Source organism: Rhincodon typus, chromosome 36, assembly GCF_021869965.1.
Source record: "Rhincodon typus isolate 14 chromosome 36, sRhiTyp1.1, whole genome shotgun sequence".
Classification (NCBI taxonomy): Eukaryota; Metazoa; Chordata; class Chondrichthyes; order Orectolobiformes; family Rhincodontidae; genus Rhincodon; species Rhincodon typus.
Genome location: NC_063367.1, coordinates 2,777,258 through 2,796,544, shown reverse-complemented (window position 1 = coordinate 2,796,544; position 19,287 = coordinate 2,777,258). Strand labels below are relative to the sequence as shown.

The 19,287-nt window shown below is 42.5% G+C and overlaps 1 protein-coding gene across 1 annotated transcript in view; it reads right to left on the bottom strand.

Annotated features, from left to right (window-relative positions):
• The window catches only part of LOC109916808 (fibrillin-1-like), a 589,008-nt gene that overhangs the window by 260,085 nt on the left and 309,636 nt on the right, over positions 1 to 19,287 (bottom strand). The window contains exons 15-16 of the mRNA XM_048617021.1: positions 8,254 to 8,307; positions 7,494 to 7,619 (exon numbers count right to left, since the gene is read on the bottom strand). Of these exons, the coding sequence (XP_048472978.1) occupies positions 7,494 to 7,619; positions 8,254 to 8,307 (180 nt within the window). The remainder of the gene's footprint in view (positions 1 to 7,493; positions 7,620 to 8,253; positions 8,308 to 19,287) is intronic.

Here is a 19,287-nt window from a genome sequence, read left to right as displayed (position 1 = left end):
CTCTCCCACACACACTCACACTCCCGCTCTCTCCCACACACACACACTCACACTCCCACGCTCTCCCACACACACTCACACTCACGTGCTCTCCCACACACACACACACACTCACGCGCTCTCCCACACACACTCACACTCTCTCTTTCTCCCACATACACTCACACTCTCTCTCTCTCCCACACGCACTCACACTCTCTCTCTCTCCCACACGCACTCATACACTCTCTCTCTCTCCCACACGCACTCATACACTCTCTCTGTCCCACACGCACTCACACTCTCTCTCTCTCCCACACGCACTCACAATCTCTCTCTCCCACACGTACTCATACACTCTCTCTGTCCCACACGCACTCACACTCTCTCTCTCCTACATGCACTCACAATCTCTCTCTCCCACACGTACTCACACTCTCTCTCTCTCTCCCACACGTACTCACACTCTCTCTCTCCCACACACACTCACACTCTCTCTCTCCCACACGCACACACACACTCTCTCTCTCCTACACGCACTCATACACTCTCTCTCCCACACGCACTCACAATCTCTCTCTCCCACACGTACTCACACTCTCTCTCTCTTCAACACGTACTCACACTCTCTCTCTCTCCCACACGTACTCACACTCTCTCTCTCCCACACGTACTCACACTCTCTCTCTCTCCCACACACACTCTCTCACTCTCACACACACAAATTCTCTGACACACACACACACACACACACTTAAATCTAAGTGGTGAATTTATATTTGCAGATACATCCTATTTTGTTCAAAAAGCACAATTTATAGACAGTCAATCAGTCTATGTGGCATTTTATAAATTCCTACTTGAGAAATAAAACCAGTCTGACTCCAAACCAAAACACAAACAGATTCTAAACAAGGCCTCACACCTAATATGCATTGTCTAACCTAAAATGTCACCTCTTCTTTAGACTGATAAAACCTTTAGTTCTTCAGGACAGTGACTTGAAATGAATTCGGGATTTACATATACATATTAATCAATTAAAACCTTCTAACTGATTAAATATTTAACAGCATCTTCGGTTTGTTTAATACATCCTCCATCAGTGGTTTGACTTTTTGATCTTTTACTTATGAATTCTGTGTCGGATACTACCTCTCTCACTAATACCTGAAGAAGGAGTGAAGCTTCAAAAGCTTGTGCTTTCAAACAAACCTGTTAGATTATAAACTGGTGTCATGTGATTTCTCACCTTATCTTCAAGCTGCAATGAGGTGGTGCCTATGACATGCAGGTTTGATTCCACTCAGTCTCACTGTTTCATTAAGATGCTGGATACAGAGTAAACATTTTCTAATTATGTGGTTTAAGGAAAGCCTATATCACCAGATTCTTAGTGAGTAGTCAAGAGTACCCGCAAATGACTCGCTCCATCATCTCGCCACAAAAGATAAATAATTTTAGCACACATGGATATAGGGGTTTCAGGACATATCGCAACATTCTGAAAGATTTATGAGAGTGGTGTTTGAAAAGAATGGTTAGATGTTACAAACAGAAATCAATATTTTTAAATTTGGACATGAAGTTGAACATGCTTGTGACATGCTTAGGAATCTTGCTTTATATTGATACAAATATTTCTAAACATGGACTACTTGCAAAGAAGTCACTGTGATGTGTAGACTTAGCCCAACATTTGTGAATCTCAGAGACAGTAGAAACATTAAGAGTATATCTTATCAATCTTTTTACTGACATTTGTTTTTCGAGTTTGGTTGTGTAACATAATTATTATGTAACTGGAAAAATAATCCAGGCTCACAGGCTAATAATCCAGATACAGTTCAAATCCCCATGACATCTAGTTACTAAATAAATCTGGAATGAAAGAAACTTGAACATGGAACAGTACTTAAGAAAATACTGGATAGTTTTCAAAAACTACCTAGTTAATTGAGATAACAAGGTGTAGAGCTGGATGAACACAGCAGGCTAGGCAGCATCAGAGGAGCAGGAAAGCTGACGTTTCGGGTCTGGACCCTTCTTCAGAAATGGGGGAGGGGAAGGGGACTCTGAAATAAATAATGAGAGGGAGAAGCGATGATGGAAGGTGGATAGAGGAGCAGATAGGTGGAGAGAAAACGGACAGGTCAAGGAGGCGGGGATGGAGCCAGTAAAGGTGAGTGTAGGTAGGGAGTTGGGATGGGGGTTGGTCATTGAGGTGGGAGGAGCGGATAGGTGGGAGAAAAGATGGACAGGTCAAGAAGGCAGGGATGAGATGGGCTGGTTTTGGGATCAGGTCGGGGGTGGGGAGATTTTTGAAGCTTGTGAAGTCCACATTGAGATCATTGGGCTGGAGGGTTCCCAAGCGAAATATGAGGTGCTGTTCCTGCAACCTTTGGGTGGCATCGTTGTGGCACTGGAGGACGCCTAGGATGAACGTGTCGTCCAAGGAGTGGGTGGGGTAGTTGAAATGGTTTGCGACTGGGAAGTGTAGTCGTTTGTCACAAACTGAGCGTAGGTGCTCCACAAAGCGGTCTCCAAGCCTCTGCTTGGTTACCCCGATGTACAGGAGGCCACAGCGGGAACAGCAGATACAATATACCACATTAGCAGGCGTGCAGGTGAACATCTGTTTAATGTGGAAGGTTTTCTTGGGCCCTGGGATGGCGGTGAGGGGGGAGGTGTAGAGGCAGGTGTAGCACTTCCTGTGGTTGCAGGGAAAAGTGCCAGGGGTAGTGGGGCTAGTGGGGAGTGTGGAGCGGACAAGGGAGTCGCGAAGAGTGTGGTCCCTCCAGAAGGCAGATAAGGGTGGGGAGGGAAAAATGTCCTTGGTAGTATTGCAGATGGCGGACGTGGTGGAGGATGATGCGTTGAATCCGGAGGTTGGTGGGGTGATACATGAGGTGGTTGGTGGGCTGATACGTAATAGTTAATTGACATTGTTTAGGGAAGAAAATCTAAAGTATTGCCCCAATCTGTCCTATATGGACTCCAGATTCACGAAAATATGGGTGAAGCTCAGTCGCATTCTGAAATGGCCTAACATGACTCTCAGTTGTATCAAACTACAATGCAAAACTGAAGTGAGACAATTATCTATTGTTGAGCCAGATACTGGAAATGACAAAGGGACAACCAGCCTCCTTAACCTTGTGAATATTTCCTCATTTTGGGGATATGTGATACATACAAAATATTGACCAGCTGTCCTACAGACTAGTCAAACAAGATATATACGAAAAACACAAAGAACTGCAGATGCTGGAAATCAGAAACAGATTTCAGAACAGGAATCAGAACATATTTGTACATTTCAGCCAACATCCCAGACTCCTCTATTACCTTACAAAAGGAAAGCATTGTGAATACTGGAAATCTGAAACAAAAACAGAAAATGTAGGAAATGCTCAGCATGTCAGACACCTGTAGAAATGTCATCAACCTGAAACTTTACCTCTGACTTTAATGCTATCTGACCTGCATCTGTGCAGAAGAAGTGATAAAGTTTCAAATTAATTACTGCTGTCTGACTTGCTCAGCAATTCTTGCATTTTTGTTTATGTCCTCGGTCATTATCCCTGAGCATAACTAACAACAAACAAATCAAGAAGATCTGTGGCATGACTGTGATAAACTGTCAGAAAGGAGTGGTCCTGACAGTCATCAACATTGATTTTAGATCCCATGAAGTCTCGTGGCACCAGGCCAAATTTTAAATCTCTTACTTGCTGAGAACTGTTGATCTCTCTCAGACTATCAATAAGTACTTCACATTGAACAGCACATGGAAAAAATATTGAGGGCAGCAATGACATAGGATGTACTCAAGTGGAGGACATCAATATCCACAACCAAGACAGGCTCAGTAGCTAGCCAATTCCTTTAAGCAAATACCACAGTGGGCCAGTTGCTGGTGAGAGGTTACTCAATATAAATGAAATATTTATTAGACCTTATCTGCACATCCACTGCACAATGCCTATTGAAACAAAGTCCTGTCTTTACATGTTGAGGTGCAGACTACTTTCTGGAACACTGTAGATTTCTGAAAGATTGGCATTTTCAAGAATGGTCTCTTGCACAATTATTTTAGCCGAATAGCCAGCTAGAGACCAGGATCATGAAGTTGCCCTTTTCTAACAGTCATTTAGGGAACAGAGTCAATAAGTCTGGCTAGGTCACAGCTGCAGTATTGTGTGAAGTTCTGAAATCCACATTATAGGAGGATTGTGATTGGACTGGAGACAGTGCAGTGGAGATTTTCCAAGAATATTGCCTGGCCTGGAGAGTTTTAGTCACGAGAGCAGATTGGATAGACAGTGGTGGTTGTCCTTGGAGCAGGGTAGACTGAGGAGGGGACATGATTGAGATGTATTTGATTATAGGGACATAGAATAAGGCAGACAGGAAATGACATTTCCCGCTTGGTGGAGGAATCAACAGCCAGGGTTATAGATTTAGGATAAGGGGCAGGTGGTTTAGAGGGGACGTGAGGAAAGTCTTTTTTGAGGAAAGGGTGGTGGGAATCTGGAACTCACTGCCTGAAAGGGTGGTAGGGGCAGAAACCCTGATAATATTTAAGAAATATTTAGATATGCATTTGCAATGCTAAGACATATAAGGCTACCGGCCAAGTACTAGAAGATGGGCATAGAATAATTAGACAGTTGTTTTAGACTGGCATAGACTTGATGGACTGAAGAACGTTTTCCTGTTCTTTTTTCCTGTGGACCATTATGACTATGACAGATTTCACAAGTAACACATCAAGAGTTGCTGCATTTCAACAGCAAATTTGAGTGCTACTTGAGGGCCAGTCATTATGCTTGATTAATGCAGTATATACTGCATATTAATGCAGTATGACATTTTGACCTTCGCCAAGGGCACATTAGTCAACAGTTCAATAGCTTTGCTAAGTTCCCAACTGTGGTTTCAACTTCCAGCTTTTCCATGACAGGCAGGCTCTCCTTATTGTCTGGAGAATCCTTGATGACCTTGTTCTTCAGAGTACTGTTAAAGATATTACTTCATCCATCTCTTCAACAATTTATTGCAGTTGGTGATTACATTTGATGCCTTTGTTTTCAATGGAGTTGCATTCCTTACCTACAGACCTGTTATCTTTTAGATCCTGTTATTAATGCCTCTGTGCAAAATGACATCTGGATATTCTGGCAGTTGTAACCTGTAGCTACTGGTGCAAGGCCTTGCAATCTGCTGGACTTCAAGTAGCTCTCTGGGTAGTCAGAATCGTTCCATTCAGATCCCTACTGAAATTAATGGGGCTGCATTACTTGACTCCCATTATGGTCATGTTAGTTTTGAATCACTATTGCATTCCACATGTTGAATGCATAGTGTTGTAAACAATGTCTCAAAGTATGTTCCACTTTGCATCTGCACTGTGTGGAAATGCCAGAAAGTGTCCATTCAATCGAGTCGAGAAGCTTAGTTCTTATCTGGGCGGAAATCATGGCTGATACTGATACCAGGATAGTCTTTTTACTGGATTGAAAAAGCTTACAGGGTTGTAACCTCATACTGCATGCATTGACAATGCTGCTGAGAGATAGTGATGATCAGTTTCAGCTGGTGTCAATGTCCTGAATCTTGAATGTCGCCAGGACATGCTGTGGCTTGGCTCATTTTGAAGGAAAGTGTTAGCTACACAAAACTTGAGATAGCAGTAAAGCTCAAGCAGTTCTCATTGCCTTTCACATCCCATTATTTCTGAGGCAGGGGGGCCAAGCCTCATGGCCTGCTCCCACTCTTTATTGAAATTGCCCAATAGGTAAGATGTTCTGATTTTAAAAATTTACTGGTAGCAGTCCTAATCTCTCATAATGCTAGTCTTTTGACAATACAGTGGAGTAGAGTCTGGAGCATCAATTTTCATTTCCCGTCATTAAGACACTTTTTAGAACACCTTCCTTTTTGTAGCTTTCCATTTTTTGGAATAATAGTTCATTATTTGACTTGGTGTCATATTTTACTTCATAATGCACCTGGGTAGCCTCTTCGGATGTTTAATTACCATAAAGGTACTATATAAATATCAATTGTTGCTAATCAACCCTTTTTGAGTTGGGAAGCGGATAGAAAGAACATAATTTGAACCATTTTAGGTGGTTTTCTATCATTGTGAGCAGTGATTTCCTGAAGCAAAGCCGACATATGTTCATGCCTTTCCTCAGAATTCGGCCAGCTGAAAGTAATGTTTTCCTTTCAGTGATTCATTCTTGGCAAACATGATTTTTGTGAGGAATCAACGTCAATGTTCAGCCTATCAAGTTCCACGTTGATCACAGCTGTCTTACCCATATTATTAACCAAATGCAAGCGTCTGTCAGTCCAGTGAATAAGGTCTTAATGTTCCAGCTTGCCATTTGTAAACTTAGCATCTTCTTTTGTTTGTTTTTCTGATGTAATAGATTAACCCACTATTTGAGTACAGAACTTAAGCATCAAAAATCAATGGAGGCAGGTGTACTAAATGATGGCTGTCCATCTTGAGATGGGTGGTGGTTAACCGATGGGACAAATGATCTCTCCCACCATTACAAAACAGCCTGTAGTATTCATTTTCTACATCAATGAAATCATACTTAACACTTGTAACTGCTGACTTCCATGTTGGAGGTAATGTTCTGCAGCAAAAGTGGAGTATTTTCTTCAGTGCATGTAGTGCAAAATTTACTAAGACTATGGGCTGTCCAAGCACTAAAGCGCCATTCTCTATCTCCATGGTGGGGTCCAAATTATGCAAAACTGGTACTAGCTCGGGTACATAATTTACTAGAAAGATGACACATTTAGACATCAAACTGCTTTTGGCATCCATTCCAGATTTTTTTTGTCAGGATTTACCTCTTTAGCTTTAACTTACCAGAAGTATCGCTAAGGCAGTGGAGCTGTTGTGCTTGACTTGAAGTTTGATTTATGAGCACCAGAGCACAACTGCAGACCAGTGGGCCTATATATTGTGTGCCTAAGTGCTAAATGTCCTCAAAACCTTTAACCAGCAGTTGCAAAGGGTCTTAGTTTCCAGGCATCATCAGAAGGAGAACAGCAGAGAACTTGCTGATGAAAAGGCTATCAATTGACAGGGAAAGACTTGCACATTTGGCTCTCATATTTGCATTGCTGCTAACTATCAGTAAGGGCTGAAATAGTACAAATTAGCACAGAAAGAAGTGGGAAGCATGAAAACTATTTTCATCCACAGACTATAGCCACCATATCAACATGAAACCATGGACCATGAAATTAAACATTCAGAAGTAAATAAGAGAAAAATGGTTTAACATATCAACGCAAAATAGCAAACTATATATTTCTATCATTCTTACAGTTATTCCATTATATGTGAAATTGGGAGTTCTAGCTCTTACTAAATTAACACTCCAAGTTTCATGCCTGTAAAAGAATTAAGATCAATAAATACATTCATTAACTTTATAATTAATTCAATTTGACTCAGTTTCTACTATCCACGTTTTACATACCTTCACATTTTTTCCCAGATATATCAACTTCATAACCAGAATTGCAAACACATCGGTAACTGCCACGAGTGTTCTCACACACTCCATTAGGACAGATATCAGGATCCAACGCACATTCATTGATGTCTGTAAACACAAAGAAGAACTTCCTTTGTTTTAGCAGTAATAAATAACTCATAATATTGTCAGATGATAAAACAAAATAACATAAAATTAGCATGTTTATACACCAAAAAAATGCTTAACTTTTAAACAAAAATTGTACTCATGAATGTGAAGTGTTTTTTATGGTCATGTGCAAAAATTGCTAAACTCAAAAACTTCAAAATATTTAATATCTGTTGAATTTGTTAATATTTTATTGAATCTGTCCAAATGTGCAGCTTCCAAACTGAAGTGTATACCAATTTTGTACCATTTACAATTAGAATCACATCATAATCTTAGGTGTGAAGATCAATGTCATCTTAAACCCAAATCATGTTACATCTTAAAACATTCAGCTTCCATGCCATATTTATTGATGGCAAACCTATGATTATTTTACTATATTATACGTGTTTCCTGCAATATTGAGCATCAGTAAACAAAGTCAACTATTGTCATCATGCTTATTGAAATGAAGTACTTTGGAGCACATGGTATATAGTATAGCATTAAAGAGTTTTGTTTTAGCCTATATTGTATGAAACAACATTCTAAAGAAAATATTATGAAATTAAGTCTTATGGTGTAGCTTATATAAACAAACAACAGTTACCTCTCCCATCACTTGTCATACCAGGTCCACTGCTGCAAAGTGCATGATATTCAGCTGTAGAAAAATAATAAAAGGCTTTTAAAATTTTCTGCACAAGCAAGATCAGAGGTACTTTGAATGGAAAAGTAGATACGTTGAGCACATGTACAGTGTTACGTTACCTTCAAGATAAAGTAAGATGACCAAAGATTGCATTAAACGGTTATTATGTTGCTATTGTGATTGCAACAAGATCAGCCAGCTGGACATCTTAGAATATGAGTTCCCCGATTGGGCCTTTTAATCTGGTCCAATCAGGGAGCACTGGCTGACAGAGAGAAAGAGGAGTGTCAGAGATACTGACACTCTGACTCTGATGAGGCTGTGCCAGAGTCAAGGAGCTTCCACCTGTAAATAAAGAGTGACCTGGTGAAGCGGCACCTACCTCTATGCAGTTATTTCAATTGTCTAACATACCCTTAATTTCAAATTCCAGACAACTTTCCTCCCATTTCTATTTCCTATATAAGCCTTCCACTAGTTTCACTATGTAACACTTCCAATATTTATTCATTTCTTGGGATTTGTTTTGCGAACCTATTGTCGCTTAAACACAATTCAAATTCATTTCTCATTTGGTAATTTCAGTTGAGAGGATGAGTCCTTGAGTTCACTAAATTGAACCGGTTGAAGAAATATTTGAGGAAGTGAAAGGATGATAGTCTATTTGAATATGCAATTTTTCGGATCCAGTAAATAAGGGAAGTTGATAACATTGTGTTAGAAACACTACAAATAGTGAAGAGGGATAAAATAGAATAATTAAAATTAAAATAGATGGGGAGGCGATGGCCTAGTGGTATTATCACTGGTCTGTTAATCCAGAGACCCAGATAACGTTCTGGAGACCCGGGTTTGAATCCTGCCACGGCGGAGAGTGAAATTTGAATTCATTAAAAATCTGGAATTAAGAATCTAATGATGACTGTGAACTCATTGTCAACTGTCAGGAAAAACCCATCTGGTTCATGTTCTTTAGGGAAGGAAACTGCCATCCTTACCTGGTGTCGACTACATGTGACTCCAGACCTGCAGCAATGCGGTTGACTCTTAACTGCGCTCTGGGCAATTAGGGATGGGCAATAAATACTGCCTAGCCAGCGACACCCTCATCCCATGCATGAATCAAAAAAAATTGACCATGTCTTTTTGGAAAAATATGGGTAACAATAAAGAAGAAACAAACCAGACATTTAAGAGAGAAAGAAAAGAATGGTCATTTACATCTTAAAATATTGAAAGGGTCAGATTTTGTTATCAGAGCACGTGCATGTAGATGTTTTATGGGATGTTTTGCTGTAACTGCATGTTATCTGATTAGCTATAAAAAGCAGCGCCCTCTACAGAACTTTTGAGACCTGACTGAACAAAGCAAACAGGATGTGGAGCTGAGGAACACTGCAGGCCAGGCTTTTTTTCTGAAGAAGGGTCCAGACCCGAAACATCAGCTTTCCTGCTCCTCTGATGTTGCCAGGCCTGCTGTGTTCCTCTAGCTCCACACGTTGTTATCTCAGACTCCAGCATCGGCAGTTCCTACTATCTCTGAACAAAGCAAACGAGCACGTATCTCTTTAATCAATCAGGTTAAAGAATTCTTGATGAATGACAGGTTCTGAATCAGGAAGAGTCAGCTATGATATTTAATTCAATTTTAAATCATGTACAAAAACTGAAATACACAGATTTAAATACAATAAACAATCTACTTTTTTCCAAATTATCTCAGGACTACAGATGCTCCACTTGAGTCTCCTTCCATCCTATTTCATGGAATTTTATTTGCAAAACTTACTATTATTCCCTGTCTTACTTCACCTACTTTTCACTTACTTTTTCCAGAATGCTCCTCTACGCTGTTTATCTTAAACAACTTGTATTTATATTAGACCTTTAATGCAATAAATTATCCGAAGGCACTTCACGGGAGTAGCACAAAGAAACATTTTACACTGATCCATGCTAAAGTGCCATTAAGGTGGATAATTAACAGCTTGGTTAAAGAGGTAGGATATAGGAAGCCCTTAAAGGAAAGGGGAGAGTTTTATGGATGAACCTGCAGATCTTAAGGCAGCTAAAGGCACAGCCACAAACGGTGGTTTAAGTTAGAGATGCTGAAAAGGTCAGAATCATATGATCCTCAATATCTTAGAGCCATAGGGCTGGATACAGAGATGGAGAGGGTTGAGGCCACTGAAGGATTGTAATCAAGTGTGAAAATTTTAAAACTGAGGCACTTCTTGACTTGGAGTCAATACAGGTTAATGAACACAGTAGCACAAATAGTTATTTGGTAATACAGTACTGAAGTATTTCTGAAAAAAAAAACATTTTATTGAAGTTTTTCAACTTGCAATCATTGCAATTTGCACGAATTCCAGTTCAAGGGTTAAATCAATCTATACATGGCAATGAGGACCGTGCAGATTGGTTGGCAACTGGAGTCTGACTGGTATGTAAGTGGAACCTGATTGGTAGAGACATTGCCATGGATCAAAAGCTGAAATAGAGTGCATCAACAACATCCTGTTGGATAATGGCTACTTCAATCAGATCATTTCTTGCTGTATGTCACACAAACTTGTGAAAGGTTTAACAGTGGTTAATTTTGGTCCTGAAAAGTGCATAGTCTAGCTCAGATTAATTTGAGGGTAAGGTATCTCAAATGTTTGAGCAAAGTTGAATATAGTTGTTTCATATTGTTACATGGAGTAAGGAGGAGTGGTGTTGCCATTAACAGGACCTTGTTGTCAAGCAAAAGCGGTGTTCAGTCTGTCATACGAATGAGTAATGTTGCATATCAATTCCAGTGCCAGTATGATGCAAGGTATTAGGCAGAGATCCCAAAAACAACACATCCTTTTGGTTAACAAGGTGTAGAGCTGGATGAACACAGCAGGCCAAGCAGCATCAGAGGAGCAGGAAAGCTGACGTTTCGGGTCTGGACCCTTCTTCAGAAATGGGGGAGGGGAAGGGGATTCTGAAATAAATAGAGAGAGAGGGGGAGGCGGATGGAAGATGGATAAAGGAGCAGATAGGTGGAGAGGAGATGGACAGGTCAAGGAGGCCAAGGTGAGTGTAGGTGGGGAGTTAGGGTGGGGGTTGGTCAGTCCAGGGAAGACGGACAGGTCAAGGAGGCGGGGATGAGGCTGGTGGGTAGGAAGTGGGGGTGGGGGTTGAGGTGGGAGGAGTGATTAGGTGGGAGAAAGGACGGACAGGTTAGGGAGGCAGGGACGAGCTGGGCTGGTTTTGGGATGTGGTCGGGGGTGGGGAGATTTTGAAGCTTGTGAAGTCCACATTGATACTGTTGGGCTGCAGGGTTCCCAAGCGAAATATGAGGTGCTGTTCCTGCAACCTTTGGGTGGCATCATTGTGGCACTGGAGGAGGCCCAGGATGGACATGTCATCCAAGGAGTGGGAGGGGGAGTTGAAGTGGTTCTGAGTGGGAGGTGCAGTTGTTTGTCACGAACCGAGCGTAGGTGTTCCACAAAGCAGTCTCCAAGACTCCGCTTGGTTTCCTCGATGTAGTGGAGGCCACATTGGGAACAGCGGATACAGTATACCACATTAGCAGATGTGCAGGTGAACATCTGTTTGACGTGGAAGGTTTTCGCAGGGCCTGGGATGGGGGTGAGGTATAGGGGCAGGTGTAGCACTTCCTGCAGTTGCAGGGAAAAGTGCTGGGGGTGGTAGGGCTGGTGGGGAGTGGGAGCGGACAAGGGAGTCACGGAGAGAGTGGTCCCTCTGGAAGGCGGATATGGGTGGGGAGGGGAAAAATGCCTTTGGTAGTGGGGTCAGATTGCAAATGGCAGAAGTGCCGGAGGATGATGCATTGGATCCGGAGGTTGGTGGGGTGGTACGTGAGGACGAGGGGGATTCTGTTTTGGTTGTTATTGCAGGGAGGAGGTGTGAGGGATGAGTTGCGGGAAACGTGACAGACGCAGTCAAGGGCGTTTTCGACCACTGTGTGGGGGAAGTTGCGGTCCTTGAAAAACGAGGACATCTGGGATGTCTGGGAGTGGAATGCCTTATCTCGGGAGCAGATGCGGCGTAGGTGAAGGAATTGGGAATAGGGGATGGCATTTTTGCAGGAAGGTGGGTGAGAGGAGGTGTATTCTAGGTAGCTGTGGGAGTCGGTAGGCTTGAAATAGCCTACTATCTCTGAATATCCTTTTGGTTGTTTGCATTAAATATTAACTATACCCAACCAACCTGCACTTGCAAAACATACAGTGTACCAACGTTGTCCAACATTAGATATGTTTCTGTAATGAGGCAACATTTCTGGGTGATTATGAGTGTGTGGATAATTATGCTGACAATTTAGGATTGTCAGTCGGGTTCTCAGTGTGGAGTGCTTGCATGCATTGGAAGCTATATGTATTAATACACAGGGCATCTTCTTTTGAAGACGGAAAGAACATACAAATGCATTGCACCTGTTTCAACTCAAAAAAAGAATAAGTGACAACCATTTACTGGCTCATTTCTCAGGGCAATGTCTTGATGTGAGTCAAACTTCCTGGTTTAAAGTTTAAACAAACCTGGCAGTTAACTGTCAATCAACACTAATGAGTGCACACAGCATGGATAAACTTCTACTAACCAGATTTCACTTGCCAACCAATTAGCACTCTCTTCTCATGCATGTTAGCTTTCTCCTTGGATTGATATTCTTACATATTGCCCTTACGAAGAAAAGACAAAGAGCTTTCGCAAGATGTATGTTTTCCTCAATACATGGCAATGAAAAATAGACAGGGCTTGGAGCAAGTAGGGAACAATGGCATCAGAATTTTGTACAACCTCAAGTTTACAGAAGGTAACATGTGGGAGATCAGCAAGAAATACATTTCAATATTAAAGTTAAGAGGTTTCAAAGGCTATATCAGGGTTTCAGCACCAGATGGGTAGATGCAGATAAACAGCTTGGCAATGTAATAGAAGTTGCGTTATTAATTATTGTACAAATACATGGTTGGGAGCTTGTCTTGAAGTCCGGTGTGCCACCAAGGGTACAAATAGTCTTTCAACCTCGGTTGAGTAGGCGAACACCTAGTGGTGTTATCGCTAGACTATTAATCCAGAAAGCCAGCAAATGTTCTGGGGACCTGGGTTCGAATCCCACCATGGCAGATGGTGGAATTTGAATGCAATAATTAGAAAAAAAAAAGTCTGGAATTAAGAACCTACTTATCATCATGAAATCATTGCTGATTTTCAGAAAAAAACATCTGGTTCACTAATGTCCTTCGGGGAGAAAATCTGCCACCCCTCATCTGGTCTAGCCTATATGTGACTCCAGACCCACAGTAATGTGGGTGACTCTCAACTGCCCTCTAAAATGGCCTAGCAAGCCACTCAGTTGTACGAATCACTACAAAGCCTCAAAGAAATGAAACTGAACAAATCACTTGGCATCAATGTTGGCACCAGAAAAGACAACGGCAGAAACAGCCCTGTTGACCCTGCAAAATCCTGCTCACTAACGCCTGGGGGTAGTGCCAAAATTGGGACAGCTGTTTCACAAACTAGTTAAACAACAGCCTGACACAGTCACACTCATAGAATCATACCTTACAATGTCCCAGACACTACCATCACCAACCCTGGATATGTCCTGTCCCACTGGCAGGACAGACCCAGCAGAGATGAAGCTACAGTGGTATACAGTTGGGAGGGTGTTGCTCTGGGAGTCCTCAACATTGACTCCGGACCCCATGAAGTCTCATGGCTTCAGGTTAAACATGGGCAAGGAAACTTCCTGCTAAATTCCACATACCATCCTCCCTCAGCTGAATCAGTACTCCTCAATTTTGAACGACACTTAGAGGAGGCACTGAGGATGGAAGCACTGAGGGCACAAAATGTACTCTGGGCGGAGGATTTCAATGTCCACCACGAAAAGTGGCTCGGCAGTAGTATTATTGATCGAGCTGGTCAGGTCCGAAAGAACATAGCTGCTAGACTGGGTCTGTGGCAAGTGGTGAGGGAACCAACAAGAGGGAGAAACATGATTGACCTCATCCTCACCAATCTGCCAGCTGCAGTTGCATCTGTCCATGACCATCGCACAGTCCTTGTGGAGACGAAGACCCGCCTTCACATTGGGAATAACTTCCATTGTGTTGAGTGGCACTATCACCGTGCTAAATGGGACAGGCTTTGCACAGATCTAGCAACTCAAGACTGGGCATCTATGAGGCGCTGTGGGCCATCAGCAGGAGCAGAATTGTACTCCAGCACAATCTGTAACCTCAAGGCCCGGCATATCCCCCACTCAACCATTACCATCAAGCCAGGGGATCAACCTTGGTTCAATGGAGAGTGCAGGAGGGCATGCCACGAGCAGCGCCAGGCATACCGGAAGATGAGGCATCAACCTGGTGAAGTCACTAAACAGGACTACTGGCATGTCAAAAAGTGAAAGCAGCATGTGATAGACAGAACTAAGTGATTCCACAACCAACGCATCAGATGTAAGCTCTGCAGTCCTGTCGCATCCAGTCATGAATGGTGGTGAACAATTAAACAACTCACTGGAGGAGGAGGCTCCACAAATATCCCCATCCTCAATGATGGAAGAGCTCAGCACATCTGTGCAAAAGATAAGGCTGAAGCATTCGCAGTAATCCTCAGCCAGAAGGGCCGAGTGGATGATCCATCTCGGCCTCCTCCAGTGGTCCCCAGCATTACAGATACCAGTCTTCAGCCAATTCGATTCAGTCGACTCCGTATCAAGAAATAGTTGGAGACACAGGATACTGCAAAGGCTACGGGCCCTGACAACATTCCGGCAATAGTACTGAAGACTTGTGCTTGGGAACTTGCCACTCTCCTAGCCAAACTGTTCCAGTACAGAACAACACTGGTATCTACCCGACAATGTGGAAAATTGCCCAAGTATGTCCTGTACATAAAAGGCAGGCCAAATCCAACCCGGCCAATTACCGCTGCATCGCTCTACTCCCAATCGTCAGTAATTTGATGGAAGGTGTCATTAACAGTGCAATCAAGCAGCACCTGTTCAGAAATCACCTGCTCAGTGATGCCCAGTTTGGGTTCTGCCAGAGCCACTCAGCTCCTGACCTCATTACAGCCTCGGTTCAAATATGGACAAAGGAGCTGAATTCCAGAGGTGAGGTGAGGGTCACAGCCCTTGACATCAAGGCTGCATTTGACCAAGTGTGGCATCAAGGAGCCCAAGCAAAACTGGAATCAATGGGTATCAGGAGGCAAAATCTCTGATGGTTGGGCTCATACTTGATACATAGGAAGATGGTCGTGGTTGTTGGAGGTCAATCATCTCAGCTCCAGGACATCTTTGCAGGTGTTCCTCAGTGTAGTGTCCTAGGCCCAACCATCTTCAGCTACTTCATCAATGGCCTTCCCTCTATCATAAGGTCAGAAGTGGTGATGTTCGCTGATGATTGCACAATGTTCAGCACCATCATGACTCCTCAGATACTGAAGCAGTCCATGTCCAAATGCAACAAGATCTGGACAATATCCAGGCTTGGGCTGACAAGTGGCAAGTAACATTTGCACCACACAAATGCCAGGCTATGACCAACACTAATAAGAGAAAATCTAACCACTGTCCCTTGACATTCAATGGTATTACCATCATTGAATCCCCCACTATCAACATCCTGGGTGTTATCATTGACTAGAAACTCAACTGGACTCACCACATAAACACTGTGGCTACAAGGGCAGGCCAGAAGCTTGGAACACTGTGGCGAGTATCTCACCTCCTGACTCCTCAAAGCCTGTCCACCATCTATAAGGCACAGGAGTGTGATGGAATACTCCCCACTTTCCTGGATGAGTGCAGCCCCAACAACACTCAAGAAGCTTGACACTATCCAGGACAAAGCAGCCCACTTGATTGGCACTACATCCACAAGCATCCACTCCTCCACCACCGACGCTCAGTAGCAGCAGTGTACTATCTACAAGATGCACTGCAGAAATTCACCAAAGATCCTGACAGCACCTTCCAAACCCACAACCACTTCCATCTAGAAGGACAAGGGCATCAGACATATGGGAACACCACCACTTCCAAGTTTCCTCCAAGCCACTCACCATCCTGATTTGGAAATATATTGCCGTTCCTTCACTGTCGCTTAGGTCAAAATCCTGGAATTCCCTCCCGAATAGCAGTGTGGGTCAACCCACAGCAGGAGGACTGCAGTGATTCAAGAAAGCAGCTCACCACCACCTTCTCAAGGGCAGCTAGGGATGGGCAAGAAATGCTGGCCAGCCAGCGACACCCACATCCCACAAATGAAAAGTTAGGGAGTGGGATAGTCAGCAGACAGTAAACTGAGTTTGCAGTGGGGATCGAAAACAATAGCTCCAGTATTCCTAGTGTTTACTTGGAGGAACTTTCATCCAGTGCTGGGTGTTGTGAAATAGTCTAATAATTTATCAGCGTGAAGGAGCTGGAAGAGCTTGTAATGTGATATAATTGGTGCTCTCAGTGTATGCATAAAAGCTAACATTGCATGTCACCAGGAGCAAAACTGTAGATTTAATAAAAATCCCTATGAGGTTATGGCATGGGTACAGGAAAGATATTGGTACAAGTGATATTCTTGCGATGATTAGAACGAAAAAAGAACTGGGTATGTGCGGTTCTACCAGCTGTACACATTTGTAAAGTATGGAGAACACTTTAGGAAATTGTGAAAAAGTTTGTAGGCAGAACAAGAGCAATGAGATCGGAAATATCCGACCTTTCATCTTTCATCATTTGGGAAAGTCATACAGGTTGTCTTTGGTAAGTGCAGTTTTGGTACTGAGGTAGGGGGTAGAGATTCATTTGGAGGCTATCAAATATGAAGTTCTGGGAAAGATGGGATTTGGAAGGTGACAACTTCTTCAAACACTTCGCAGAGGAAAAGGAGTTGAAGATCAGGTGGCTGTTTGAATGTCAGTGGGGTCAGTGTTGGTCTTTTGGAAAGAAGAGATGAGTTGCAGCTATAAAGGAGAGAGAGAGACAGGAGAGAGGAAATATTGACAGTATCAGTTAATATGGGTATTCACTAATAGTGGACAGACCGCATTCCCCCCCACCCTATAGAAAGATCGTCTGGGGTAGGATGGCCCAGGGAACTAGCACACTGATAGACAGTTAATCTCATGCCAATTCCCCAGTGAGGTTTAAATATTCAGCCCAATAAAAGATCAGATATTTCAGGAGCTGAAATGTAAAGACTGCACCTTTCTATTTTTGGACTTTGGATTGAAAGTGAGGAAAATGTTTTTGAAAGAATATAACATGCTTGGAGTTGTTTCGAAAACAAGTGAAGCGAACCAATGCAAATGAGACAATGTTATGTTTTTGGGACAGTGGTGCAAATTTGCCTGGACTTATTTGTTGTGGATTCAGGGAAGCTCAGCATCAAAACAACCCTTTGAGTGGTCTGGCACTGCTTAAACACAGGCACTGTGAGGGAACTGCAAACAGAAGCAATGAGAAACTTTGAGAAGCTGGCTGCACCAACATCTGTCTCTGTCTCCTTTATCTGTAAAGTTGCTCTCCCTAATTCTGTCAAACAGCAAGAAAACTACATTGAGAGATGCTGAAAGAATAAAGCTTAAAAACCAAACAAAAAGGCAAGACCCAGGTCCAACCAATTAATCAAAGCGATCATCACTGTGCAGATAACATTATGCCATCATCAAAGAAATCAAAAAGACTGTGTGAGCAATCTATCCAGTTTTGTCATCTGGACTGGTGACACAAAACTGTTTCTCTCTGACTGCTGTTTTTCTGTCCACCCATAATATGTGTGTCTTGTCTGTTTCCTTCCACGAATCTGTTTTTGCGTGTGTGTTTGTGTCACAAGTTTAAGTGTTATAGTCATAAATTAGCAAGAAAATCAATTTGGTTATAATAATTTGTTTGTCAATGATTAAAAAAAAAGTGGTGTCTATTTCTTTTAACCTGGATCTGACAGCTAAATCAGGCAGTTTTGTGTTTTAATTCAATATTCACATTTGTGGTGACTCAGGAAAGAGGGGAACTTGATAATGGTCCCAAGTGGGCTGTGACAGAGATGATTGATACCCACAATTATCTTCCACTATGCTATGTATGTCTCCAAACAATGGATAGTTTCTCCCTAATTGCCAATGACTTCAGATTTGCTTTGGTCTTTACGTTAAATTCGGCCAGATGGATGTAAAATGTTGTTTTCTCAATTGGGAGAATCTAGAATTTGGGGTCACAATTTAAAAATATTGGGTGGCCCATTTAAGACATAAATCAGGAAAAAGATTTTCTCACACAGGGTTGAGTCTTTGTAGATAGATTCTTGACTAGCAAGGGATGTAAGATGATCAGGGATAGGCAAGAATGTACAGTGAAGTTAAAATCAGTTCAGCCATAATCTAATGAAAGGCAGAGTAGCCTTGAAGGGCCATGTGGCCTACTCTTGTTGTTTGGTTATACGTTCGTAAAAGGTACCTTTAGCTGTTTCCTGATGTCACATTGACTGAATCAAATTGGCTGAAGACTGCAATCTGTGATGTTTGGGACCTCTGGAGTAGGCAAAGATGGATCATCCATCTGGCACACATAAAGGCTTCAGTCTTTTCTTTTACACTGATGTGTGAGCTTTCCCATTATTTTAGATGGGAATATTTGTGGAGCCTCTTACTCCAGTGGGTTATTTAATTCTGTACCATCACTTGCCACTGGATGTGGGAGGACTGCAGAGCATATATCTATTCTGTCCATTGTGGAATTGCTTAGCTCCATCGCTTACCACATACACTGTGTGGCATAGAAGTGGTCCTGTGTTCTAGCTTCATCAGGTTGATTCCTCATTTTTAGGTGTGTCTGGTGCTGCTCCTGGTATGCCCTCATGCCCTCTTCATTGAATGAAGGTTGATTCCTTGGCTTGATATGACCAGTAGAATGGATGATATTCCAGTACATTAGGTTGCAGATTGTGATCAAATCCAATTTTGCTGCTGCTTACA